The sequence below is a fragment of the Zeugodacus cucurbitae genome, chromosome 6, assembly GCF_028554725.1.
Source record: "Zeugodacus cucurbitae isolate PBARC_wt_2022May chromosome 6, idZeuCucr1.2, whole genome shotgun sequence".
Classification (NCBI taxonomy): domain Eukaryota; kingdom Metazoa; phylum Arthropoda; class Insecta; order Diptera; family Tephritidae; genus Zeugodacus; species Zeugodacus cucurbitae.
Window position 1 is genome coordinate 8966154 of NC_071671.1, and position 25962 is coordinate 8992115.

Here is a 25962-nt window from a genome sequence, read left to right on the forward strand (position 1 = left end):
CACTTGATTTGTAAATAATCAAATGAAAAAATTAACAAAAACAAAAAAGAACAAACTTAATGAATAATTTGAAGCGCAAATAGTCTCCCCTTTCAACAGCATTATTGCCGTTTCCCAAAATATTTCACATTTATTTCGCCCATTAGCAACAGTGCACGCCACTCTCGAGGCTTCCATGAGGGTGTTCTTTCAACATTAATTAATTAAGTATGTTTCGTGCAAAAGTTCATTGCAACATTCTCACTATCTGAACGGATATTTATTTTCGTCTGACCCCAACCCTTTCACTCTCCAAACACACACACACCCATACAATACGTGCACCTTTCCGGCTTCGCTCATTTGAACTCTTGTTTACAAGTGGAAAACTTTTCAAGCCAAGAAGACAAATGAGCACGAACACGAACTCCACCTGCGAAACCGAACGCGCACGCGACTTTTCATGGTTCGCGTCCAACGCATTCCAGCGCCACAGCTTCACTTATTGTGGAACGTGTGTGTGGGGGGTATGATCAAAGTGAAAGACAGTCTCAACGCTACTACTCCGTTGTCAATTAAAGTGATTTTTCTTAGCTTCTACCTTCGGTGAGATAGAGGGAAATTAAAACCCGCGAGTACGCGCTCATTGGCGCGCAACCGAGTTCCTCTGCATTTTCTGTGTGCTTGAGTTTTAATTTACTTTCCTTCAGATTTAAATTTCATCATGCGCAACTGTAGGAGATAAGTGGTAGTTGAAGTGGAAATTCTCAGGTGTTGAAATGTTAACAGCTGGAGAGTGTAATGACGCGCCTTTTCCACTGTTTTACATATGTATATGCATATACAGTTAATCAGCGACGTTTAGGAACTCATAAGACAGTGGTTTATGGGACAGTGCTGGTATCTCGACACATTTATAGATATACCAACAAATACAGTCATATAATTGATGATCAAATTCTCGAGATCGTACAATTGTTGTAATTAGGCGTTGACTTCATAGTGTTGACATAACTGTCAACATTAGAAAAATGTCCCTAAGAGTGATCATATAATATCTAAGGTAAAGGTTAAGGTTAAAGTGGATGATCTCCTGTGCCACAAGAGATCTCACTTGGACAGCTAAGGCCACCTTAAACCTAACCTATCATATCTAAGCTTATTTAGGAGTACATATTTGCTGTTCACACAAAAGTGCTGGTCTCGGTTGGACCACATATGATATACCGTCTGTTTCATAGCATTATTTAAGAATAACAACAAAATCGTATATACTGTTTCAAAATCATGTTTCCTAATTAAGCTTTGTCTACGACGCTTATGAATACTTGAACTGAAAAAGTCTCAATACTCTTTCTCTATAGATTTCAAAACGAATCATCTGATGCTGAACTCATTACAGTATCTAATAGGAACCCATTATAACTTTATCTCGATAAAGATTTCTATCGTAAGGACTTGGGATCGAAACTAACTGTCTACGACCTTCACTTTACAATGGTAACTAAATCTAAGGGATCTTATTTCCATTTTAAAGGAGATTTTCTGAGATGCAACTTTTTCCTAGGAACAATTCCATTATTTTGTCTATAGACCTCTGTAAAGTAGGAGAGCGGATGGATGGCATCTCTCTTTCTTGCTGTTTGCCGCCAATTGAAAATACCAATAGAACCCAGGTCGCTATTCACCTGATTTTTCCAACTGGTGGATGTCGTGCTTGGCTTCCACCACCGGCTACTGCATCGAACACTTTCAAAGCTGGAGCGCTTTCGTCCATGCGAACAACATGACTTAACCAGCGCAGCCGTTGTCTTTTTATTCGCTGAACTATGTCAATGTCGTCGTATAACTCGTAAAGCTCATCGTTCCATCGTCTGCGATAATCGCCGTTGCCAATGTTCAAAGGACCATAAATCTCTCGCAAAACCTTTATCTCGAAAACTCCTAGTGTACACGTCTCATCGGATGTCTACATCGTCCATGCTTCTGCACTATAAAGTGGGTCGGAAAATAATGATCGACTTGTTCGGTTTTGGTTCGTCGAGAGAGGACTTTACTTTTCAATTGCTTACTCAGTCCAAAGTAGCACCTGTTGACAAGAGTGATTCTGCATTGGATTTCGAGACTGACATTGTTGGAGTTGTAGACGAAATTATCTAGGACTTCGAAGTTATGACAGTCAACAGTGACGTGGTAGCTAAGACGCGAATGCGAGATCATCACCTCTTCTTTGTTCAGTTCTATCGCATATAGTCGTACAAGTTTATAACCGCTTGTTCTGACAAACTGACTCGCATACTTTGTGGTCTCCCACGTCGCCAATAAAACTGAAAACGCGACAGTCTGTCTGTGAATAATACCATGCTCATTTAAAAGCCAGTAAATCCTAGTTTACTATCACTTTCCATTTTCAAAGTATACTTACTAAGCGCACAGCTGCTGCTGCCGGTTTTGCGGGCTTTTAATAAACCTCTTTGGTCATTTAATTTCAGCTGACTGCATTAAATCACGGAATAAACAAAGATTATAAGTGGATAACAACACTGACGGTTTTCCATTTATTATTTTTAAACTCTTTTTTTTTTTGTTTTTGCTTTCCGTATGCTCCTCACTTCGCTTGCAGCGGCGCGCAAATGAATGAATGAACGAATGATCCGGCTTTAATCCATTTAATAGACTGTACTCGGATGCTTTGCTTAATTTCTGCCCTACTGACCGGGCGCTCATTTGGAATGTCGCACAAACAGCAGCAACAACAACAACAACAACAACAGCAAGTGGCAACAAAAACTACAATTGCACAATAATTGCAGTGTTCGCCACAACCATCCAAACTGAGCGAGTGCAATGGGAGCGCCATTGCCGCTGATGGTGGATTCTCTGGCTGTGTCCTGCACAGGGAAAATATGTAAATACTTGTGCAATATTTTTAATGTCGATTAAAAAATGATGGTGACATTCGAGTTGCAACCGAAAAAAGGAAATTATGCACATGTGTGCGTCTGTGTGTGAAATGAAATTGTTGTAACGAAAAAAGCGGCAAACATTTATTTCACTATTTCCGGAGCTTCTGCAGCCAAACAACAACTTATTGCCGCTACTCGCATTTACAGCATTTTCGCGTGCTGCAAGTGGCCACTGTGGCACGTTCCATGTTCACACACATTCGCGTTCGTATTGTACATGAACACAAATACACACACGAGCAGCAGTTACTGTAATAATATATATTTCATGGCTGCTGATTTCGCTGTTCTTTCTTCCTTTTGGCCGTGTTTGCCTGAAGAGTTCTTTTGCTTGGATCAACATTTCCGCCATAATGACCCGCTGCTGCAAATTTAATTCTTTTCAGTCGGAAAACACTTCGAGTGCCAGTGCAATTTGGCTTTTTATGCGCTTCCCGCTGTGTCTCTGCGCAACCCGTTCGTTTGCTTGGGTGCCACTCTTTATTTATGTTTTTCCATTGGTTGTTATTTTTTCTGACTTGGTAGCTTACATAGATGAGCGTGCACGAGAGTATATACAACGCAGTAAAATAAATTCCCGGTAGCAGAAAAAATTGTTTTTAAAATACGCTCATGCTTCCCCGGAAGTGCAGCGCGCGAATGGCGGCAAATTAAAATTTGTGCTTTTTCGAATTTTTTCCGCGCGCTCCTTTCTGACGTGCTGTAAGCTTTATTACATAAAAATGGCAATGTTCTATCTTAAAGAATTAAAGCGTTTGTCACAAAAGTGTCCCACATGCAACACTTATTCGAGTGTAAAGGGTAAAAGTAATACTTAAATGTTGTAAATATATAAAAAGAAGATTCCAGTCGAGAGACCCAGTTTTCGACCACTTTTTGCTGCGATTGGGGCCGTATGTCAGCAATAAACGTAGTTCCGGAGTCCGGTCCGCGGAGTAGATTTTATTGCTCCCTGTGCAAGGGAATTCTGAAAGCCTACCGAATAGTGTTGCTATCATCCAGTTCTCCTCCCTTGAACTTTATTTTCCACATATTGGCTAATATATGGGATTCCTTATTAAATCATCCACATTGTTAATTGGTATTAAATTGTAAACGAATCAGTCCTTACCTTCTGTGAACACAAACGTGATGTCATTTCAAACCATTGATTGCGAACATGTTTGAAAATTAATGAAAAAATACTGTTACCGATATCGAGCTGTTTAAGAAAGTATTCAAGAATAAATCGTTGGCATAAATTATGAAGTCGGAACTATTGTGGAGCCATTCTCCACAAACTAGAATCAAAATAGTTGTTCTTTATTTGAAATCACGAATGCGATCCTCTTTTCACGGGTCTTCTTCAAGATTTCGCGTAAATATCTGGTCAGTTGTAAATTTTGTTCGGATCCATTACTGTTATGGAAACCCGAGCAAATATGGATAATAATACATAGTATGAAGCTTATATTATGTTGTAACCTTGTAGCCTTGTGTATTTAAATCGTTATCAGACCTTCTCTGCAATAACGATCTACCGTGATGCAAAACCGCCAAAGTTATATGTAAAGCGGTAGATCAGAAGCACACATGGTCGACACACTTACTGGTCACAGTCTGGTGGCGGCGACGCCTACAAGATGAGGTTGACAGATCGCCCAGACTGCAGGAAATGTTAAGAGCAAGGCTTCGGAGAAACAATGGAGCATCTCTTGTGTGCTTGTACTGCATTGTCAAGGCAACAGCTTCAGCATTTGGGAGCTTCACAGTACGATAATCTGGAAGAGATATCGTTAGTGAAACCACATAACCTTTTGAAATTCACGCCAACCACAGGCATTCTAAAGGATGACTAACCCTCATTGACTACGTGACGGCACTCCATCTGGTATTGCAAAGGACCAAAACTGGTCTTTGTATGGCTTTCTGGCCCCCCAAACTAACCTAACCTAACTTTACCTGCACAGTGTTTCATATTTTTGCCGAATTAGATCTGGAAGCCATCTCACTATTAACTACTATACTTTCCAATAATAATATTATACGAAGTGAGAAGCTAAAAAGTACAATAAAGGTACACACTCAGTGAACCGCTAAGTTTCGATAGGATAGTACTGATGCATATTTTTAGTAGTTAAGAGTCAGAAGCTAAGCTCAGCAAAAATCTGGACATAGAGAACGAGAACAATAAGAAATCGAAATATATTTACAGTTATAAGTTCTTTGGACTACTTACTCACTCATCTCTAAAAGTTTACAACAGTCTCAAGGTGTATATTCACTCACCAAGCATCAAACGCATTTATACACATATTTTATGAAAATAGGTATGCCTGATACATATTCTATAGAAACCAAACAGATAAATTCGTATAGTTGATTTGAATTGCGAAAGTATGTTTTTCATTAACAATATTTTAATATGAATGATGAACACCTTGTAAGGGAGCTATATACAATTTCCCGTTAGAAATTTCATTCAAGATCACATAAATATTTATGCGTTCCAAAGCACTCTGGTCCCGTCCGTTTGGTGAACAAGTGGAAGAAATTCCTACTTGCACAGCTCATTAACGCACAAAACACATCGTTTACAAGCCAACAACAACCACAATGAAGCCGCAAAAATATGAATCACGATTACACAAACAAACGGCCGAGGTGTTAAGTGCGCCCGAGCATACACACACAGCCACACACAGGCACAGCACTCACTCACAGACACTCGTGCAGCGATGCGCCGCCGACACTTTGGTTTAATGATGAGCACTCATACGCCCCGGCCGCCGTTGGCGATTGTAATTGAAAGAACAGCATGATGTGTGTGTATAGCGGTCTCGCATGGGGGATTTAATATTTTTCCGCTTGCCCACACAATTACTTAAACGCGCCTGTAAGCAAGCCAGTAAACACAACAAGGCTACACATGCACGCCCGCATCAAATATTTACAGAGGTCCTTATGTAAGCACACATATACATATACTCACATACATATGTACATATATGTGCAGTTGTGTGAAAAATATTCGCTGATATTTATAGACTGTTGCCTGCACGCCCAAGTATATATATATATTTGGCGTAGGAACCGCTTTAAGCGATTATAGCCGAATCCACCAGAGCGCGCCACTCATTCCTCCTTTTTGCTTTTTGGCGCCAATTGGAAACACCAAGTGAAGCCAGGTCACTTTGCACTTGGTCTTTCCACCGGAGTGGAGGTCGTCCTCTTCCGCGGCTTCCTCCAGCGGGTACTGCATCGAATACTTTCAGAGCTGGAGTGTTTTCTTCCATCCGTACAACATGACCTAGCCAGCGTAGCCGCTGTCTTTTTATTCGCTGAACTATGTCAATGTCGTCGTATAAATCGTACAGCTCATCGTTCCATCGCCTGCGGTATTCGCCGTTGCCAATGTTTAGAGGACCAAAAATCTTGCGCAAAACCTTTCTCTCGAAAACCCCAAGAGTCGTCTCATCGGATGTTGTCATCGTCCACGCTTCAGCGCCATACATCAAGACGGGAATAATGAGCGACTTATAGAGTTTGATTTTGGTTCGTCGAGAGAGGACTTTACTTTTCAATTGCCTACTCAGTCCAAAGTAGCACCTGTTGGCAAGAGTGATTCTGCGTTGGATTTCAAGGCTGACATTGTTGGTGTTGTTAATGCTGGTTCCCAGATAAACGAAATTATCTACAACTTCAAAGTTATGACTGTCAACAGTGACGTGGGAGCCAAGACGCGAGTGCGCCGACTGTTTGTTTGATGACAGGAGATATTTCGTCTTGTCCTCATTCACCACCAGACCCATACGCTTCGCTTCTTTATCTAGTCTGGGGGATGGGGTCATATGTAGAAGTTCACGCAAGTGAGGAAAGTTTCTGATTGCCATTCACTTGGGAGTGGCCAGGAACGATTCTTTTGCATATGACTCAAGCAGCTCACGACTTCCGGTTTTAGACCAAGTATCCCCTGGGTAGCTAACAGACATCCGTTTGGAGGCGAGCTAAAGTGAGAAGGCGAAGCCCGCTTGTGCGGTTGTGCGTAGGGCTTGGGACCCACCACATAAAAAAAAATCTCCCCAATGAAAACAAGCACGCCCAAGTAATTTCTATATTTATGAATATTTCAAATCCCAAGTGTGAAAAAGCAACAATCGGAAGCCAGCCACACGACAACAACAACAATAATAGCCCCCACAGACGTAAGGTTTTACGTACGTAAGTACGTAGCGTAGCATTAAAAAAAGTTAAAAGGAAGCAGCGGAAGAGAATCACAGCAACACCTGTTGCACAACTGATAGAGCTGTTGCTGGTGCCACAGCGCGGAAATACAAAAACAGACAGGTTCTTATGGGAATTCAGAAATTTTCAATATGCATACTTTAAATCAGCAGCTCGTTAGCTGTAAACCAATATACACAGCAGCACTCATAAACATTAATAAAACCCAGCAACCCTTCTCCAAAACACTGCCTTTCTAGCGACAGTCGGTTCTCTATGTGAACGTGTAAATTACATGCGATTAAATTCCGGCAAAACAACACTTGAAATAGAAAATGCTCGCTTCAAAAAAAAAAAAATACGCAACCGCAGCCCTCAACAGGCCAGCTGACGACAAGCGATCCCACCAGCACGGCCTTCACATGCCACAAACAGGTATTTCCTTCACTCTACCATTACCAGGAGCCATCCCCATTTGCCGTAGCAAATCGCAATCATTGCTCATTTCTTTTGTGTGTCTAACGCACACGTTCATTTTGCTTGAATTACCAATTCATTGGTCACAGGTGAGGGCGGGCGAATGACCCTTTGTTTGCACACATGTATGCGACGATTTATTATCCGCACAGAGGTTGCATTTCATACATTTTATGAGCGACAATGGACAGCAATAGAGTAGCAACGACCCTCGTCAATGCCGACCACCTAAGATAACTTGTGCACTCCGCACACACCCTGCGTTGAGCTCACTTGCAAGGTCTCTCAATACCTTCAAGTACCAACTCTAAGCGTGTGTAATGCACACACCTTTATACTTGTTATAAAAAAATTGTTTTTTTTTTTGTCTTTTTCACACACCATTCTTATTCTCAATCAATTCATACTCATCTCCTCGCAAAGTATTGTGTTCGTTTGTCCGTCTTGTTAGTGACCTTTGCAACCCATATGAATTAAATGTTTGGTTTTATTTTGATAAAAGATAGGTGTCCCGGGGACTATCATAAGCTTACATTAAATGGCTGTGTGAATTCTCGAAATTTTATGCGTATATACATATCGGATATAATACTAAAGAGATGGCCGTACAATTTAAGTTGAATTAGTTTGAGTGTGACCCCAATTTATGCTGAAGCATTTAGATTTCGCTACACAAGTGGAAGATGACGTTTTTGTGCTTCAATTTCTATTAGTTTAAAGTATACATTTCGGCATCTAGTTTTAACCTTCACTTGAATAAGAAAGTGTGCCGGAAAGACAGGATTTGTAAGATAACACATCCACACATAAGAAGATTTTGCCATGACCTGGAGGTCTTACTATGTGTGCCTTATGTTTTGGGGGTCGCTGAATCTGAATCCGAGCCCCAGAAAACCAATATGTCGGACAGCGTCTTTAAAACTTCATGGGATTTGCTTGAAACTCGTTACCTGGGGGGTTTTCGGGGTCGCTGATTACGAATCCATTGTCGGTTTTTTCAAAATTCGAAATGGCGAATCCAATATGGCGGACACTATTTTGAAAAATTCATCGGAATCGCTTGAAACTCGTTGCTCGGGGGGGTTTTCGGGGTCGCTGTTTACGAATCCATTGTCGGTTTTTCAAAATTCGAAATGGCGAATCCAATATGGCGGACACTATTATTAAAAATTCATCGGAATCGCTTGAAATTCGTTACTCGGGGCGGTTTTCGTGGTCGCTGATTACGAATCCGATGTTTGTTTTTCAAAATTATAAATGGCGGATCCAATATGGCGGACACTATTTTGAAAAATTCAACGGAATCACTTGAAACTCGTTACACGGAGGGGTTTCGGGGTCGCTTCGTTCATAAAAGCCTCATTTGGGTGTCCACTGGTTTTATCGTCCTCTCGAACCAAACAAAGATTTATATTTACTAAACACAATTATCTATATAACAGCATTCGTAAAGATAAGCCTTACTACAAAGCAAGAGGAGCACTTGAATATCCGACTCTGGTCGGAATTTTATGATGTGGTCTAAAACAGATAAATAGAACTGAAAAATCAATCTGAAGAAATCACTGAGAAGAATATCAAAGATACAAGTAGTTGGATTCAAATGTTGCTGGAAATGTGAGAAGCCTGATAATCCCATTTAGAAATAACTGTTTCTATAATATTAGAAAATTTATCGAAAAGAATTGAAGCTGTTATGGCTGGACATAAGTTATCCTATCACCATCGTTGAAATGTTTTCTAGTCTATAAGATATAATTTTTAACTAGCTTTTAGTTTAAGCTTAATGGTTGATAACAAGACCCGCTTATATACAGACATACAGTTGTGTAGAAAAGTTAAAAGTTTGCATTTGCAAGCACGTCGTTTTATTTTTAGTTCTTAGTACTTCTGTATGTATGTGCGTCCAAACAAAAGTATATACTTCAGCATATTTGCCTACATTCATTATTTGCGGCCACACATCCAATTTCGTTCGTCATGGTCTTGCTCCTCTTTGCATCCTTTTCTGTGTGTGTTTTTATTTTTGTCGGTCCATCCCTTGTGTTTATCCACATCAGTTGGCCACTTTAGTTACTCGTAACTTTCTGGCAACTACCAACTTACATTTCTTTTACCTGAAAAGGCTCGTAATTCTTCGAAGTGTGCTCAACCACATTTCACCTCTCGACATTCCTCTTGCTCGGTTACTGCCTATTTGTTGCTGCAAATTCCGTTGTGGCTACGCTTACGATCCTTTGTTTAACAAATAGTATGTGCGCAAATCCACACATGCATACATATTTACTCAAATGTACATGGCATATATCTACTTACAAAGCTGTTTGAGAGCGTAGAATGCAACTTGAAAGAAAAAATTCGAACATACAGCAAAAAATATAAGTTCAAGAGGCTAAGTGATGAAGGTAAAAACGCTTTAAAATACACATCTTAACCACTCTTTCTACCCGACGCTGAAACATGGATCAGGGGATCAGGGACTTTCGCTTCCAAAAGTCCTCGAAGCAAAGCTAGAGAGTAATACTCGTCTCAGAGGATTTAAAATAGATTAGTAAAGCGACGCAGAGTGTCCTGCTTATGCCATAATACCAATTTCCTAAGGGGTCATTCAAACGTGTAAATTTTCGTTCGAGCTTGTCGAAGCAGATGTGTTTACGTTATTGTAAATTACTTCTTTCTCAACTTCTAATTCATTATATTTCACTGTGTATAGTCTTTCCTGTTACACGGCAAGTATCTGAAAAACCTAGGAATTTAAGAAGAAAACAATAGAATAAATTTAATTCAACCTTTCTGAAACTTGTTGAAGAAACTATGTTTAATGTATTCAACTCTCAGTAGTATTGATTTCGCCACTTTTATAAAAAAAAACGACTGCTGTGCTGTAACGAAATCTCTGGAAACCGTCTAAAAGGTTTTAAAAGCAAATTGAGGCATTCCAACTTAATTCAATGTATGATACCACTAGGTTGAAGCCATAATATCGCCAAGAGTACTGGATATATGAGCAAAAATCATTGACAGATGATAGCCTTACAAATCTCAGAGAAAGAATCGAATAAACCAGATTTTTATTATTTTCAGCTTATTAATACACTAATATACACACAAACTGAACGACGCAGCCTGAAATTTGTCGATATGCATTCCAATTATAACAAGAGCAACAATTAAATGGCATTCTTTACCGCAAATCCCGCAAAAGCGTGGAAACCCAATTGAGTTCGGCTGGATTGTTGTTATTGCCTTTATTTTACTTGCATGGGGCAATTATTGTTATTGGTTTTGTAATTGTATGTAATGAAAGTAACCCAATCAGAAATTGAAGAATTTATTAACGTAAAAAAAGTTGTATGAAACGTTGGGCCCAGAGGTCCTTATGTTCGATATCTGGGACCTTGAAATGTTGTAGTCGAATTTCGGCAATTTTAATAGAAATGTTACTTTAGAAATTTTGTCGTAGGGTTTCTGAAATATATATCTGGCATTTGGCCCAAAAGTCACCACCCTCATTCTAAAAATTTTATACCAATACGATGAAATTCCAAAGAACAAGCCTACAAACAATTTTAATAAAAAGCCTTAGTTCGGGAGTAATCGAACATTTTATACTCTTGCAATTTATTGATATAGTTTTATTAAGATAAGACTCAATTTGACCCATATATTCGGCATAAAGTCCACTAGAATAACGAAAATCATTATATATAGTATATGAGGCCTGAGGTAATTCCGGAACCAATTTTACAATTCCAACCAACATTGGGCATAATGCCCAAAATTATTTGCTCACTTAATTTAGCTAAGATCTCTCATATATTAACCGATTTATAAGGTATTAAGCCCATCGTATTTTTGAAAATCCTATAATTAGCTATATGAGAGCTAGGGGAAGTTATGACTTGATTTTAACCACATACTATTAGAAGAAATAGATTCCCTCTGAATTAAATTAAGATATACGAGAGATTTACTGATATTTTCGGTGAAAAATTACCCTTAGGCACTGAGTTTTTCATGTATGATATACGGGGCCTTGAAAAGTTATGGTCCTATTTCGCCTTTTTTCACAAGTGATGCCACAGATCATATACAGTGTTTCTGTTAAGTTTTATTACCCTATCTTCATTGGTTCCTTATGTATATATTATATAGTGAGCGAATCAGTTGGAATTCAAAATTTAGTTATATGGGAAGTCGTGTCATCAGGGTGTCAGGAAAATATTATATACCGAATTTCATTGAAATCGGTCGAGTAGTTCCTGAGAAATGATTTTTGACCCATAAGTGGGCGACGAAAATGAATTCAGCAAAGTTTGGCTGATATAGAATTTTAATATGAAAGGCCACGCCCACTTTCTGAAATAAAATTCACCAACCCTTTATTCTGGGGTCCCCTAGACCTATTATTATGTATCTTCATTTTTGACTTAGTTATAGATTCTAATAGCTTTTAGATTATTGCAATTTTGTGGGCGTGACAATGGTCATACGAGCAAAAACTTTGACGAAGGATATCTCAATTTTGATATAACAACCACTAGGTGAACAAAACGCTTTTACTCCGAGCAACATTTTTCGAGAGTATCATATCGAATATCATAGACCTAATCTAATCGCGTTCACAGTAACTCTATCCGACAATATGTAGTCCATTATTAGAATTGGTTGCAACGTTTTCATTTGTTGGGCATTTTATTTTGTGAGCCGGAAACAAACAAATATAAAATTTAATGTATAATGGGAAAGGAAAGTATAATCAGACATTTTAAATGTTATTAGACATGATTTTCAAACGATGCCGAAGTAGATTCACATTTTTCAGTTTTTGCCTTTCACATTCTTCTCAAGAATTTCGAACAAAAATTTACATTTTATTAAATGCCAATGCAACTGATGGCAAAAGGGCAGAAATTTATTCGCAAAAAGGATTGCGAAATCAGGGCGCCACTGAAGAACTGAAGAACGTGACATTTGCCTTTTGCACGAAAATTTTAATTTCGATTTTCAATTAAACACCAATGGCAATTTCCTCAAAATAAACTTTTGCCTCCGCTTTTGTTACATATCAGCAAAGTATGACAAGCGGTGGCGACGGAGGAGGAACAGGAGTAGGCGAGTTGCTTTATGACATCCTACTAAGAAATCGATAAACTGTACTCCGCGGTAGGGGGGGTCCGTAAAGATTGCGATTGTGACAGCGTTGACAATTACGTGCACTTTTGAAGCGTAACGTGGCGCCCGCGGGCTTCAGGCCACAACCACAGCACCAGTTTTCTCCTCACATTACCCGCCGCTCTTGAGCGCATTGATTTTAACACTAGGCTGCATTTTGTACAATACCAATACTCATTGGTTTCCATTCGTTTACTTGCAGATTCTGCTCTACCCTGAAGAGGGTTGGGCGCGCACGGCCTCCTCCAGCTACTGGACCATCACACCTTGCTGGTGGCAGCCGAATCGCTGTCGCATCGAGGAGTTCACCGGCACACAACGCCAATCGACCAAAGCAAAAATGGTGCCGCTCGAACAGAAGGGTTCGCTACTCATTGCCGGGCACTTTCGCAGCAAAAAGCCGTTGACTGGCAGTCCGTTGGGCGGACGAACTTGTATGGACTGTGTGGATGATGGTGGCCGGCCGGGTGCGGCCAGTGCGAAGGAGAAGGAAATTGACGAATTCAAACTGTATCTGACCTCGAATATCTCGATGGAGGACTACAATATGGGCTACTGTTTGACAGGGTTCGTGGAGCGGCGCTGCCACCAGACCAACACATACCAAATGACCCACTTCGCCGTCATCAAAAGGCAATGGCCGTCCATTAGCAGCGCAGATGCAAAATCAACGTAATTAAATCAAAACTTTTACATTATTTATTTATACATAGTGCGAGTTCTAACAAGTTTGGATCAAAGTGTGAACAAGTGCATGTTTGTATGTTTAGTTTTGTAAGCCATGTAGAGATAATTGAGATTAAGCTAAGTGTTGGCATAGCTTTAGAATTAAATAGGCAGTACCAAAGTACGATTCGTTGGCAAGTGCTAGTTTTAAGTGCTAGCGTATGCAGTCTACTTTTAGACGCTTAAACGTAATAATCGACAGTCGTGCTTAAATATGCACTGACATTGTTATTGCAAGCTGATATGCGGGAATGTTAACCGTTTTTAATGTTTGTAAAAAACATTTTTTAATTTTTTATTTTTATTAATCAGTACGTGACAGGTATTTGTGGTGGTGTTCAAAATGAAACAATCGAAAATTTACACAAAATTTGACAATGCATTCGCACGAACACACTAACCGGCATTGGTAGCATGCAAATATTTAATATTAAAAATCTGCCTTCGAGCGTGTAAAAGCAGAATATTTTATATCATTTTACAATGCAACAGAATTACAAAAAATAAACCAAATCAAACCAAATTTCAGCGTAAAACAAAAACGCAAAATGACATAGCATATCCGCAGGCGCTGCACCATAACATTCATAATAATAACGCAATTAAATATTACAATTTTTCAATAAAATCGACACTACGTGGAAATAAATTGTTTAAGCGCGGCGATGAGAGGCGACGCCTACACTCTCAACCCTCGTTTTACAAAAACTATTTAAGAGTTTATTTAATATTTGATGATTGTATTGAATTATTATGCCGACTATTATTTCAGCCTCTATCATTGTCATTTATTTAAACCAAAGGCTGACAATAATTGTAATATTTTAATTTTATATTTTTAGTAGAAATTTCCATTCTTGTGTGAGTCGTTTTAATTTTTTAATAATTTGTAATTATTGAAATGTGTAATATCCAATAATAAGGACTTTAAAAAGTATGTGAAATGTTCAAAAAATTGCAAAAGTTGTTAAAGAAAAAAACAACAGAAAAAAAAAATTGGAAATGTTTATTATCATTCGAAAGAGCATTCTTTGGCATTTAACTTTCTAAGATTATCCCTTTCCAATGTTAGTCGCAGCTACATCTCCGATGGTCCGTCCGTTGATATTGATCCGATGACTCTTTCAAACATTTCGACTGGTAACTGGCGAATGACACGCATAATGTTTTGCTCCAAGGCCTGAATCGAAGATCTCCTGAAATCGAGATCTTCTTCTTAACTAACCGCTTACAACTACGCGCTATTCGTTCCTCTTAGTTTGGCAGTTCGTCGTCAATTGGTAATTCCAAATGCTGCCAGGTCGTTCTCTACCTGGTCTCTCCAACGAAGTGGAGATCATGGGCTTCAATTTCAGAGATCAAACAGTCGGTTAACATCGATAACGGTCGCCATAGACGATAACGTTCTCACCGGCGTCATTTTTGAAGATATTATATATGTACCGATGATTCCACCGGCCCACAAACTACACGAACCGTTGCTTTTTTTTTATGAAATGGCTCTTTCGTCCATACGCATTGAGGCAGAAATGGGCCTCATCGCTGAACATCATTTGACTCGAAAACGTCGGATCTTCTAAGAACTTTTCAAGAGCCCATAGAGCGTAGCGATGTCGCTTGGGTAGGTCAAGAGACTTCAGTTCTAGCACAAGCTGTATTTTGTACGCTTTCAATTGAAGATCTCGACTTAAAATCCACCAAGTCGTGCCATACGTCAGTCCGAGTTGCTGCGAACGGCGCCGAATCGAATAACCACGTTCTTCGTGTACATTCTTAGCTACGACTGCTATTTTTTCTTCACTGCATGCTGGACATGTTCTATTGGGTCGAATATTAGGCAATAATGAATGGTGGGTCTCAAGATGGGTGATGGTTTTGCGAATTGAATGCTCAGTAGGCCGACTTTGTTGACCATAAGTTAAGTGAAGCGCTTTTGGAAAATGTACCACTACTTGGATCAGCCGATAGTTCACTTGTCAATACAGCGAAGAATTGAGTACTCTTTCTGTATTAATAACAGCTAATTCTTCGACATATTTGCCACAAATTTGCGGGGTTCGGAAAAAGATAAAAGGCTAAGAAGCTCTGCTCAAGGAACTTCGAAGCCAAAGAAAGCGATTGATGTATAAAGACATAATTCCTTTCCGCAAAATACTTCGAGAATTATTGCGTATATAAGTAATAGGCTTCAAACCCAACGTTCATATTTTTTTACACCATTTTACAAATGTTTTAGTATGAACACCCACAGGTCAGTGCATTTCTGTTATTGCATGAAAAAAATGGTGTTGCTGAGATATGCGTTGCAAACGTGTAGAAATTGGTATTTTTTTTTTAATCAACTATTTTTTACCTGACTAAAAGGCTGACACCAAACGCAAAATTCATGGCCTCGCTCACATGCCAATAGAAAATGTTGAGCCGCCCTTTTGCAACAGAGCAATAATCAAATGCGAAATTGCCACGGCAAGTGAAGTGTGATATTGAAATTTCCAGATAACCAATTGAGTTACACTAGAACCTGTAAATGAAAGAAACACATAAAAACTAGTATTTCACATGCAGGAAACCGTCAAAAGCGCACATGCAGTTATACTCTAGAGAAAGCGCAAAAAAAAAAATTAATGCAATTAGCACGCAGAAATTCAGAGGTTAAAGTGTTTGATTTTCTTTTAACTACGTTTCAAAGAAATTTTATATAATATATTGGTCTACAACTTTGCTCCGACGTTTTTTTATTTTTTGTAAATTGAAGGGTTAATTGTTACAAAAATGTTATTCAAAATATTGGCCGTCCCTGGCTACTACTTTTGACCAGCTTTCTGTCAGCATGCGTATTCTGAAAGAACTCCTCATCTTTCGAGTCGATCCAAGTATCAATCCAATTTTTGACTTCTTCATAAGAACTGAAGTGCTCGTTAGCTAGACCGTATGCCATCGATCGGAACAAGTGGTAGTCAGATAGAGCAACGTCTGGAGAATACGGCGGGTGGGGTAAGATCTTCAATTTCAGCGTCTTCAAATATTTTTTGACCACCTTTGCGACCTGGAGAATGACTTTATCGTGTCTTTCCTCGTACTGTGGCCGTTTTTCTTTTAGTGCTCGGCTCAAACGCATCAATTACGTTCGGTATCGATCTCCTGTGATGGTTTCACTTGGCTTTAGCAGCTCATAATATATCACCCCCAGCTGGTCTCACCAAATGCAGAGCATCATGACCTTGACGCCGTGAATGTTCGGTTTTGGCGTCGACGTGGAGGCATGTCCAGGCTTTCGCCGTGACTTTCTTCACTTAGGATTATCGTAGTGGAACCATTTTTCGTCGCCAGTTACAATGCGATGTAAAAATCCCTTTCGGTTGTGGCTTTGAAGCAGCTGTTCATCAAGTCGTAAGGAACCCAGTTTCCTTGTTTCTGAATCACCCCCATGGCTTTGAGGCGTTTTGATACGGCTTGCTGTGTCACTTGCAACGGCCAACGGCCACTTCGGCCAATTACTCTTGGGTTTGAAACGCATCTTGGTCGAGTAATGCTTCCAATTCAGCATCTTCGAAAATCTTCTCCCTTCCACCACCATGCCGGTGTTCGACTTCATAGTCACCATTCTTAAAACGTTGAAACCACTCGCGACATGTTCTTTCACTTAGGACAGCCTCACCCTACGTATCCGAAAGCATTCGATGAGCCACAGCCGCACTTTTCTTGGAATTAAAAAAGAAAAGCAAAATTTCCCGCAAATGTCGAGAATTCGGCTCAAAAAGTGACATTTTCAGTTGAGAATAAGTTTGGCATGCAAACAGATCTCTGCAAATATTTTGTTGGGTTAATGTTGACACATATGTCCAAGATCGATATAAAACGATTTAATCGACCAGTGCTTGACCCTAGAGACATCTATTGGAAAACGGCGGAAGCAAAGTAGACCTAATATATATTTGGAAATAGAATACAAAAACAAATTTGGTTACACAAGACATTCCCGTATATTAAGCTTGAGATACAATGAGTGCAAATATTTGCTTAATGAAATCAATAGCATATAGAAAAAAGCAAAAAGCCACAAACCAGCATTGCAGCAAGCATTTTCTAGTATTTACACACATACATAGATATGTACATCCGAAGCCTAACTTTATATCTTAATGTACTCGTAGTAGACCGTAGATGCTATACTAATAAACAAACTAAAATACATACTTATACATATATATGCAAAAGAAGACTTTATTAGAAACCAAAGAGAAATACTGTCCAACTGAGCTAGTGCAATGCGAGATGTTCAAGCAGAAGAATATATCAAAATTTCGTCCATTAAATTGGAGCGCGAACACAATGGCAACACTGCAAACGCAACACCGCCACTACAGCAACAACAAAAACAATAAAAACAAAAACAACAACAAGTAAGGAAAGACTAAGTTCGGGTACAACCGAACATTTTATACTCTCGCAATTTATTGCTATATTTTTATTAAGATCACACACAATTTGACCCATATATTCGGTATAAAGTCCAATAGAAAAACGAAAATCATCATATATGGTATATAGGCTGAGGTAATTCCTGAGCCGATTTCACCCATTTTCATCACCAACATACATCATATCTAAGATTGTATGCTCATTTAATCTGGCTAAGAAATTTCATATATTAGCCGATTTATAAGCTATTAAGCCCGTCGTATTTTTGAAAATCCTATAGTTAGCTATATAAGAGAGCTCGGGGAAGTTATGACCCGATGTTAACCATTTCTGATACAGAGACACACTATTAGAAGAAAAAGGGTTTCCTCTGAATTAAATTAAGATATCTCAGAGATTTGCCGATATTTTCGGTGAAAATTATTTGCGATGAGTTCTTCAAATTCATTGAAAAGTTAATGTCCGATTTCGACAATTTTTTCACAAGTGATGTCACGGATGTAAACTTTTATTTAGCTATCTTCATTGGTTCCTAATGTATATCTTATAAAGTGAAGGAATCAGATGGAATTCACAATTGAGTTATATGGGAAGTTGTCGTAGTTGTAAATTGATTTAATCCATTTTCCACACGTGTCATCAGGGTGTCAAGAAAATATTATGTACCGAATTTCATTGAAATCGGTCGAGCAGTTCCTGAGATATGGTTTTTGACCCATAAGTGGGCGATGCCACGCCCATTTTCAATTTTGTAAAAAAATCTGCGTGCAGCTTTCATCTGCCATTTCTTATGTAAAATTTAGTGTTTTTGACGTGTTTCGTTAGTGAGTTCACGCACTTTTAGTAATTTTCAACCTAACCTTTGTATGGGAGGTGGCCGTGGTTATTATCCGATTTCTTTCATTTCTTGACTGTATTAAGAAGTGGCTAAAAAAGACGCCTGCAGAGAGTTTGGCTTATATAGCTCTATTGGTTTGCGAGATATGTACAAAAAACCTATTTGGGGGCGGGGCCACGCCCACTTCTCCGAAAAAAATTACATCAAAATATGCCCCTTCCTAGTGCGATCGTTTATTTCAAATTTTACTTTTATAACTTTATTTATGGCTTAGTTATGGCACTTTATGTGTTTTCGGTTTTCGCCTTTTTGTGGGCGTGGCAGTGGTCCGATGTTGCTCATTTTCGAAAGCAACCTTCCTATGGTGCCAAGAAATAAGTTCGCCAAGTTTCATCAGACATCCAGATTTGAGCTCCACTCTTCACCCTGATCACTTTGGTATATATAACCCTATATCTAACTCATTTAGTTTTGGGTGTTACAAACAACCGTTATGTAAACAAAACTATAATACTCTCTTTAGTAACATTTGTTGCGAGAGTATAAAAACAACAACAACAACACCAAACACAACGCACATCTACGCTTCACTACCTCACCGCTATAACATGCTCACACACACACGGCGATCTTAACCCACACAACGCCACGCTTCTGCTCACACTCCCTCACGCACACACATAAACCACCACCAAACGCTCGACACCTAAAAGCACACAGCGTTGCATTGTGCCAGACAAATCCGCTCCAATTAAATACCTTAATAAGCGTAAAATTAAAACTTTAATCAAAATGAAGTGAAAAAAAACAACAAATACAAATGCAAAAACAAAAACAAAACCAAAGCTACTCGTAACTAACTATGACTAACGATTAATCAAAATCTTTATAATTATTTTTGCGAAAAATGCGTAATATTATATAAATGATGCCAGCAAATGAGCAGATAATTAAAAAGTAAAAATGTCAACTTCTGATGGAAAAAAAAATAAAATTATTTTTTTTTATTTATGTAGTATGTATGTAGACATGTGTATGTTTCGCTTTAAAAAAAATTGCCGCTTATATAAATGTCAATGTGCCGCAGTCGGCTTAAACTGCAGTTAAACACACACACATACATATTTACTTTTTGATGTGCTTACGTATGTGAATATTTATATATTTCTAGATTTATACGCCTGTATATGTCTGTATGTATGTATGTAGTTGCAATTTGCAAAATTTGTATTCATGTTTATTATATGCATAAGTATATATGTGTGTGTGTGTACGTGTAAGCGCTTTGTGTAATTTTATAGCAAACATAAAATCAATTTAAAAATAGTAAACCAGCAAAGAACTTGCGACAAACAAGCATTCAGTGTCAGTACCTGCAAATATTCAGAATATATGTATTATTGTAAAGTAAAGTAAAAAATGATTGAGTCAAATTTAACGCGCAGTTAAATTACGATATTTATGTAATTAGCTACTGCAAACACATGTATTTTCGCTGTGAAAGTATGGTAAGCGATTCGCACAGCTACAAAAATCACCTTTTGAAATCACAGCCGTAAACGTTTTTCATTATTTATTTCATTTCAGCATAAATATGTGTTTTTACACTTCTGTTGGTGAAATTTATAATATTTCAGTTTCATATTTATTAAAATATTTAAAATGAATTCATTGAACTCAACCGCAGCAAACGGTTAGTGGATCAATTCCAATTTAAATTAATTAAGCTGTTAATATTTGGTTCATTACTGAATTTTCACCAATTTCACAATGCTTAAGATCATAACATCAGTATCTAAAAACCAATTGTGTCGATTATTTAAATTATTATAAATAACTATATAACTATATTTGAAGAAGTTAGATTAAAATTAGAAAAAAAAACAAAGTTTTTCTGATCTAGAGAGAAAAAAAATTCATATTCCGGATTTAAAATATTTTTCATCGACAAAATATTTACACTCCAACGCTATCTCGAGACAAAACATTAAATTCAACCACAAATCCCATACATTATCATTATATAGCGTTTCATACATGCAAATATTATAATCTTCTATGTATTCGAAAACCCCTCACACTTCTTCATTTTATATTACATACATATGTAGAGGATAATCCATTTCCTGGCTGCCTACTTTTGTAAAGAAAAAACATAGAGAATTCAAATTAAATGAGAAATTTTTATTATCATTCGAAAGAACATTCTTTGGCACTTATTTTTTAAAGATTATTCTTCTTCTTGACTGGCGTAGACGCCGCATACGCGGTTATAGCCGAGTCCACAACAGCGCGCCACGCATCTCTCCTTTTGGCAGTTTGGCGCCAATTGGTAATACCAAGTGAAGACAGGTCCTTCTCCACCTGGTCCTTCCATCGGAGTGGAGGCCTCAATCTTCCTCGACTTCCACCAGCGGGTACTGCATCGAAAACTTTTAGAGCTGGGGCACTTTCGTCCATTCGAACAATATGACCTAGCCAGCGCAGCCGCTGTCCTTTTATTCGCTGAACTATGTCTATATAGTCGTATAACTCGTACAGCTCATCGTTCCATCGTCTGCGGTATTCGCTGTTGCCAATGTTTAAGGGACTATTTATCTTCCGCAAAACCTTTCTCTCGAAAATCCCTAGTGTCGCCCCATCGGATGTTGACACCGTCCACGCTTCAGCACCACAAAGCAGGACGGGAATGATGAGGGACTTGTAGAGTTTAGTCTTTGTTCGTCGAGAGAGGACTTTACTTTGCTGGTAACTGGCGAATGACACGCGAGATGTTTTACTGCGACCCCTGAATCGAAACGAGATTGTATGCATAGACTTTACATATCCCCACAGGAAAAAGTCTAACGCTGCGATATCACCCAATCTTGGTGCCCAATCGACCGGCCCAAAGCGTGAAATTATCTGCTCACCGAAGTGTTCTCTCAATAAACTCATTGATTGATGTGATTTGTGGGAAGTGGAGCCGTCTTGTTGAAACCAAATATCGCCGAGATTACGTGCTTCCCTGGCTAACAAACCACACCAAACCTTTTTTTCTGTATGAAATAGCAGCTCTTGAATCTCTTCAACTAACTCTTCATCTCAAATGCGGCATTTTTGATTGTTCACATACCCAGTGAACCATAAATGGGACTCGAATTTTTCAAGAGCCCATAGAGCGAAACGATGTCGCTTGGGAAGATCGAGCGGCTTCAGTTCTTACACATGCTGTATTTTGTGCGCTTTCAATATAAGATCTCAACGTAAAATGCGCTAAGTCGTGCCATACGTCAGTCCAAGTTGCTGCGAACGGCGCCGAATCGACTCTCTACGATCTTCATGGACACACTCAGCTACGGTTGCTATATTTTCGTCACTGTACATATCACTGGACGTGGTCTATTCGATCGAATATTATCCAATAATGAATGCTAGAACTCAAGATGGGTAATGTTGTTGCGAATAGTATATCGATTCTGTTGACCATAAGTTGAGCGCGAAGCATTCATTTATTAGGAGCTAGTACCCTATCGCCAAACTCTTAATTCTCCTAACCCTGTTCTGTCTGAAAGAAGCAATCATGCAGAAACGCTCATATTTGTACAATTAGAGACAAAATATGTATGTTTCTTCAGGGCAAAGCCAGTTCACGCACAATGATAGTGACTAGGGGAGCTTGGTTTGAAAGTTCTTAAACATCCACCTTATAGTGCAGACATGGCACTGTTCCTGTCTATGGCGAATGATTTTCCTAATGAAAAATTCGTCTCAAGAGAAGCTTGTGAAAATCAACTGTCCCTAGTTTTTTGCAATTGCATCGTGGGTTTTCTGTGGGGATTTCATTATGAAATATGGACCAAATGGTGATCATTCTAACAGTGCCTAAAAAGTTTCTCACGACACACTCTAATTGTTTTACGACACTCAAGTACTTAGGTCTCGATAAATTAAACTTCCAAAATATTTATGCGACCGCTCAATTGATTCGGAGACAGATTATTATATTGAGAACGAAATTCTTGAAACTTTCGTTCTCTATTCTCTAGTGACAATCTTGCAATATTTCATCTTTGTTTTTAAGCATCAATTTTCCGAGATCAACAATTTATTGATTATGTAGTAACTAACCCTTGAGTATTTTAAAAGAGGATTAAACCGATAAGAATGTTTGGAATATTCAAATGAAGAATGGTTTTCAAATTTCATTCATTTCATTATGAACTTTTATAAGACTTAACTTATCACCAACTAATTTCAAGTAATGGACCAAATGGAGCTAATTTTGACGTTGCTCTAAATTAAACTGTAGATATATATATATAACTGTCTCAAATCAGATCAATCATTCTTAAATCAAGTTGATTGAATGAATGATGTCTCTCTTAATTCCATACGTACGGGAATGTGATAATCAATGTAAATTGAAATAACTAATTTATATTTTGTCTTTATCAAATTGATTGGAAAATATGAAACAAAAAAACTTCTGGTGAAAAATGTATGTGTAAGCATTTTTGTGAATCGCAACCATATTTGAAATCAATGAATTGAATTTACATAAATATTTTCCACACAAAAAGAGAGAATGCGTAGAAATGTGCATTTAGAGTATTTTGTAAAATATTTTCAACGGCTTAGTAAGTGTATTGTTAAATGTTCAGATTTCTTCTTAATTGTCTTTATGAAAACAATTCAGCTATTTATACATACAAATAAACGCAAACAACCAAAAGAGCTTCTTAAATGTAATAAAATAATTTATTGTATTATAAAAAAATAAAAAAAAAAAATTGAAACAAAAAATATTTATCTTTACACGCAGCTACAAGCTGATTAGCATATAAGTGCATCTGAGAATAAAAACTTGAGAAAATATTTTAGTGTATACAAAAAAAAAACAAATAGTTTGCGAGCATAAATTTACTGAAAGCCAAGTATTTAAAATATTTAAGAATAAAAAAAAAATCAAATAAACTAGTGTTATTTGCAAAAGTGAACCAACTGTGTAGATATGTAAGCTAAATTTCAAAACGCTCATAAAATAAAAATGCTCAATCGCAATTACTTAGGATGCTTCTACTCATAAGAAAATTTAGAAATTTGCAATAAAGAAAAATTGCTTACGATAGAGAAAACGTAAAGTATTAGTATCAGATACGCAAAGGCCGATTTATGTCAATAAAGTTTGAAAACTAAATAATTCATGAGTTTCACTTGGTAGAACTAGGTAAGTGCTGAAAAAGTTATAGATATAATATTTTTTATACTCTCGCAACAAAAGTTGCTAAGAGAGTTTTATAGTTTTGTCTACATAACGGTTGTTTGTAAGCCCTAAAACTAAGCGAGTTAGATATAAGGTTATATATACCAAAGTGATCAGGGTGACGAGTAAAGTTAAAATTCGGATGTCTGCCTGTCCGTCCGTCCGTCTGTCCGTCCGTGCAAACAGTAACTTGAGTAAAAATTGAGATACTATCTAAATGAAACTTGGAAAACGTGTTCCTTGGCACCAAAAGAAGGTTAAGTTCGAAGATGGGCGGAATCGGACCACTGCCACGCCCACAAAATGGCGTTAAGCGAAAACACATAAAGAGCTATAACTAATCCATTAAAAAAAGCTATGAAAGTAATATGTAGTACAAATGATTGTTCTAGGAAGGGGCATACTTGGATGTATTTTTTTTGGGAAAGTGGGCGTGGCCCCTCCCCTACTAAGTTTTTTGTACATATCTCGTAAACTACTAAATCTATGTTAACGAAATTTTGAGGAGTCATTTTTTTCAGGCATTTCCTCATATAGTCCAAAATTAGAATAAATCGGATTAAAACCACGCCCACCTCCCATACAAAGGTTGAAAACTACTAAAAATGCTTTAATTCAGTAAGGAAAACCAACAGAAACCTTAATTTTCATTATAAAGAAGGTACAGAAGGGCTCCACCCAAATTGATATACAAAATTTTACCACTTATGGGTCAAAATTGACCCACTTATGGATCGAAAACCATATCTCCGAAACTACTCAACCAATTTGAATGAAATTCGGTTTGTAATATTTCCTTTGCATCCCAATTATATGTTGTAAAAATAGTCCAAATCGGTTCACAACCACGCCTATTTCCAATATACCAGAATTTTGAAGACGATCTGAACCGTTTACTTTACAACATATAAAGTAAGCACTAGTAAAGATATCAGAACAGAACTTTGCACAAATACTACATTTATAGTGTGGTTTCGCTCTTTTAAAAATCGTGAAAATCGGACCATAAATTTTCGAATATGAGGACCTGAGGGCTTCTAATGTTTTTATCGGAAATATAGGTAAGTCTCTCAAATATTTTGAAGCAATTCATAGAGAATATCTATCATTTAATAATATGCTTAAAATACGAGACATAACTTCACCTAACTTCCACCATATAATATTAGGGTTTCCAACTTTCAATGGACTTTATACCATATACATATATGACGAATATATGCGTCAAATTCTGTGTTATATTAATAAAATTAAACAAATAGATTGCGAGAGTATAAAATGTTCGGTTACACCCTTAGCCCTTCCTTTCTTGTTTATTTTTATTTTTATTTTTATTACAGGAAAATCATGCGCTTATACTCTTTTTTGACGAAATTTATAATTGTACTTAACCCACTGTGGTTGAACAAAAATAGTATTCGACTTCCAAGCCTACCACTTTGTCTTTAGAAGCCAGAAAGTGTGCCCCTTTTCATACATTAATTTCAATTTATTTATTGTAAAATAAATTTCGATTTCTCTACATCCGTTCGTGAAATTCAAGTATCTTACTGCCTTCCTCGCATTCAACCATGAGTTCCACTGCATTCCACATTTCTCAAAACAGCTTGATTACAATTTAAATTGCTGTGTAATTTTTTATCATTACTATTTCTCCGCCCATCATTACTTTTGACGTATGAAAATGCCTCGTTGCTTCAAACGAAATAATATTTTCGAGGCAAACATTAATATTGTTAAAAGAATATTAATAAATTTTTTGCCAATCTGGTGCTATTTACTCGCTACTCTTCTTTCGTCCATTATCACTTGTCCTTCTTCGGTGAACTCAATAAATTCAGCTCATTTACATTTTTATTGATTCCAGACTGACAATAAAACGCAAACAATAGACATGGAAAATCATTTAATGATATGAAAAACTGGAAATA

General features: G+C 37.7%; 1 protein-coding gene across 1 annotated transcript in view; it reads left to right on the forward strand.

Annotated features, from left to right (window-relative positions):
• The window catches only part of LOC105216345 (uncharacterized), a 64039-nt gene extending 47799 nt beyond the window's left edge, over positions 1-16240 (forward strand). Inside the window, exon 3 of the mRNA XM_029042914.2 lies at positions 13003-16240. Within this exon, the coding sequence (XP_028898747.2) occupies positions 13003-13476 (474 nt within the window). The 3' untranslated portion in view covers positions 13477-16240. The remainder of the gene's footprint in view (positions 1-13002) is intronic.
• Positions 16241-25962: the final 9722 nt, after the last annotated feature.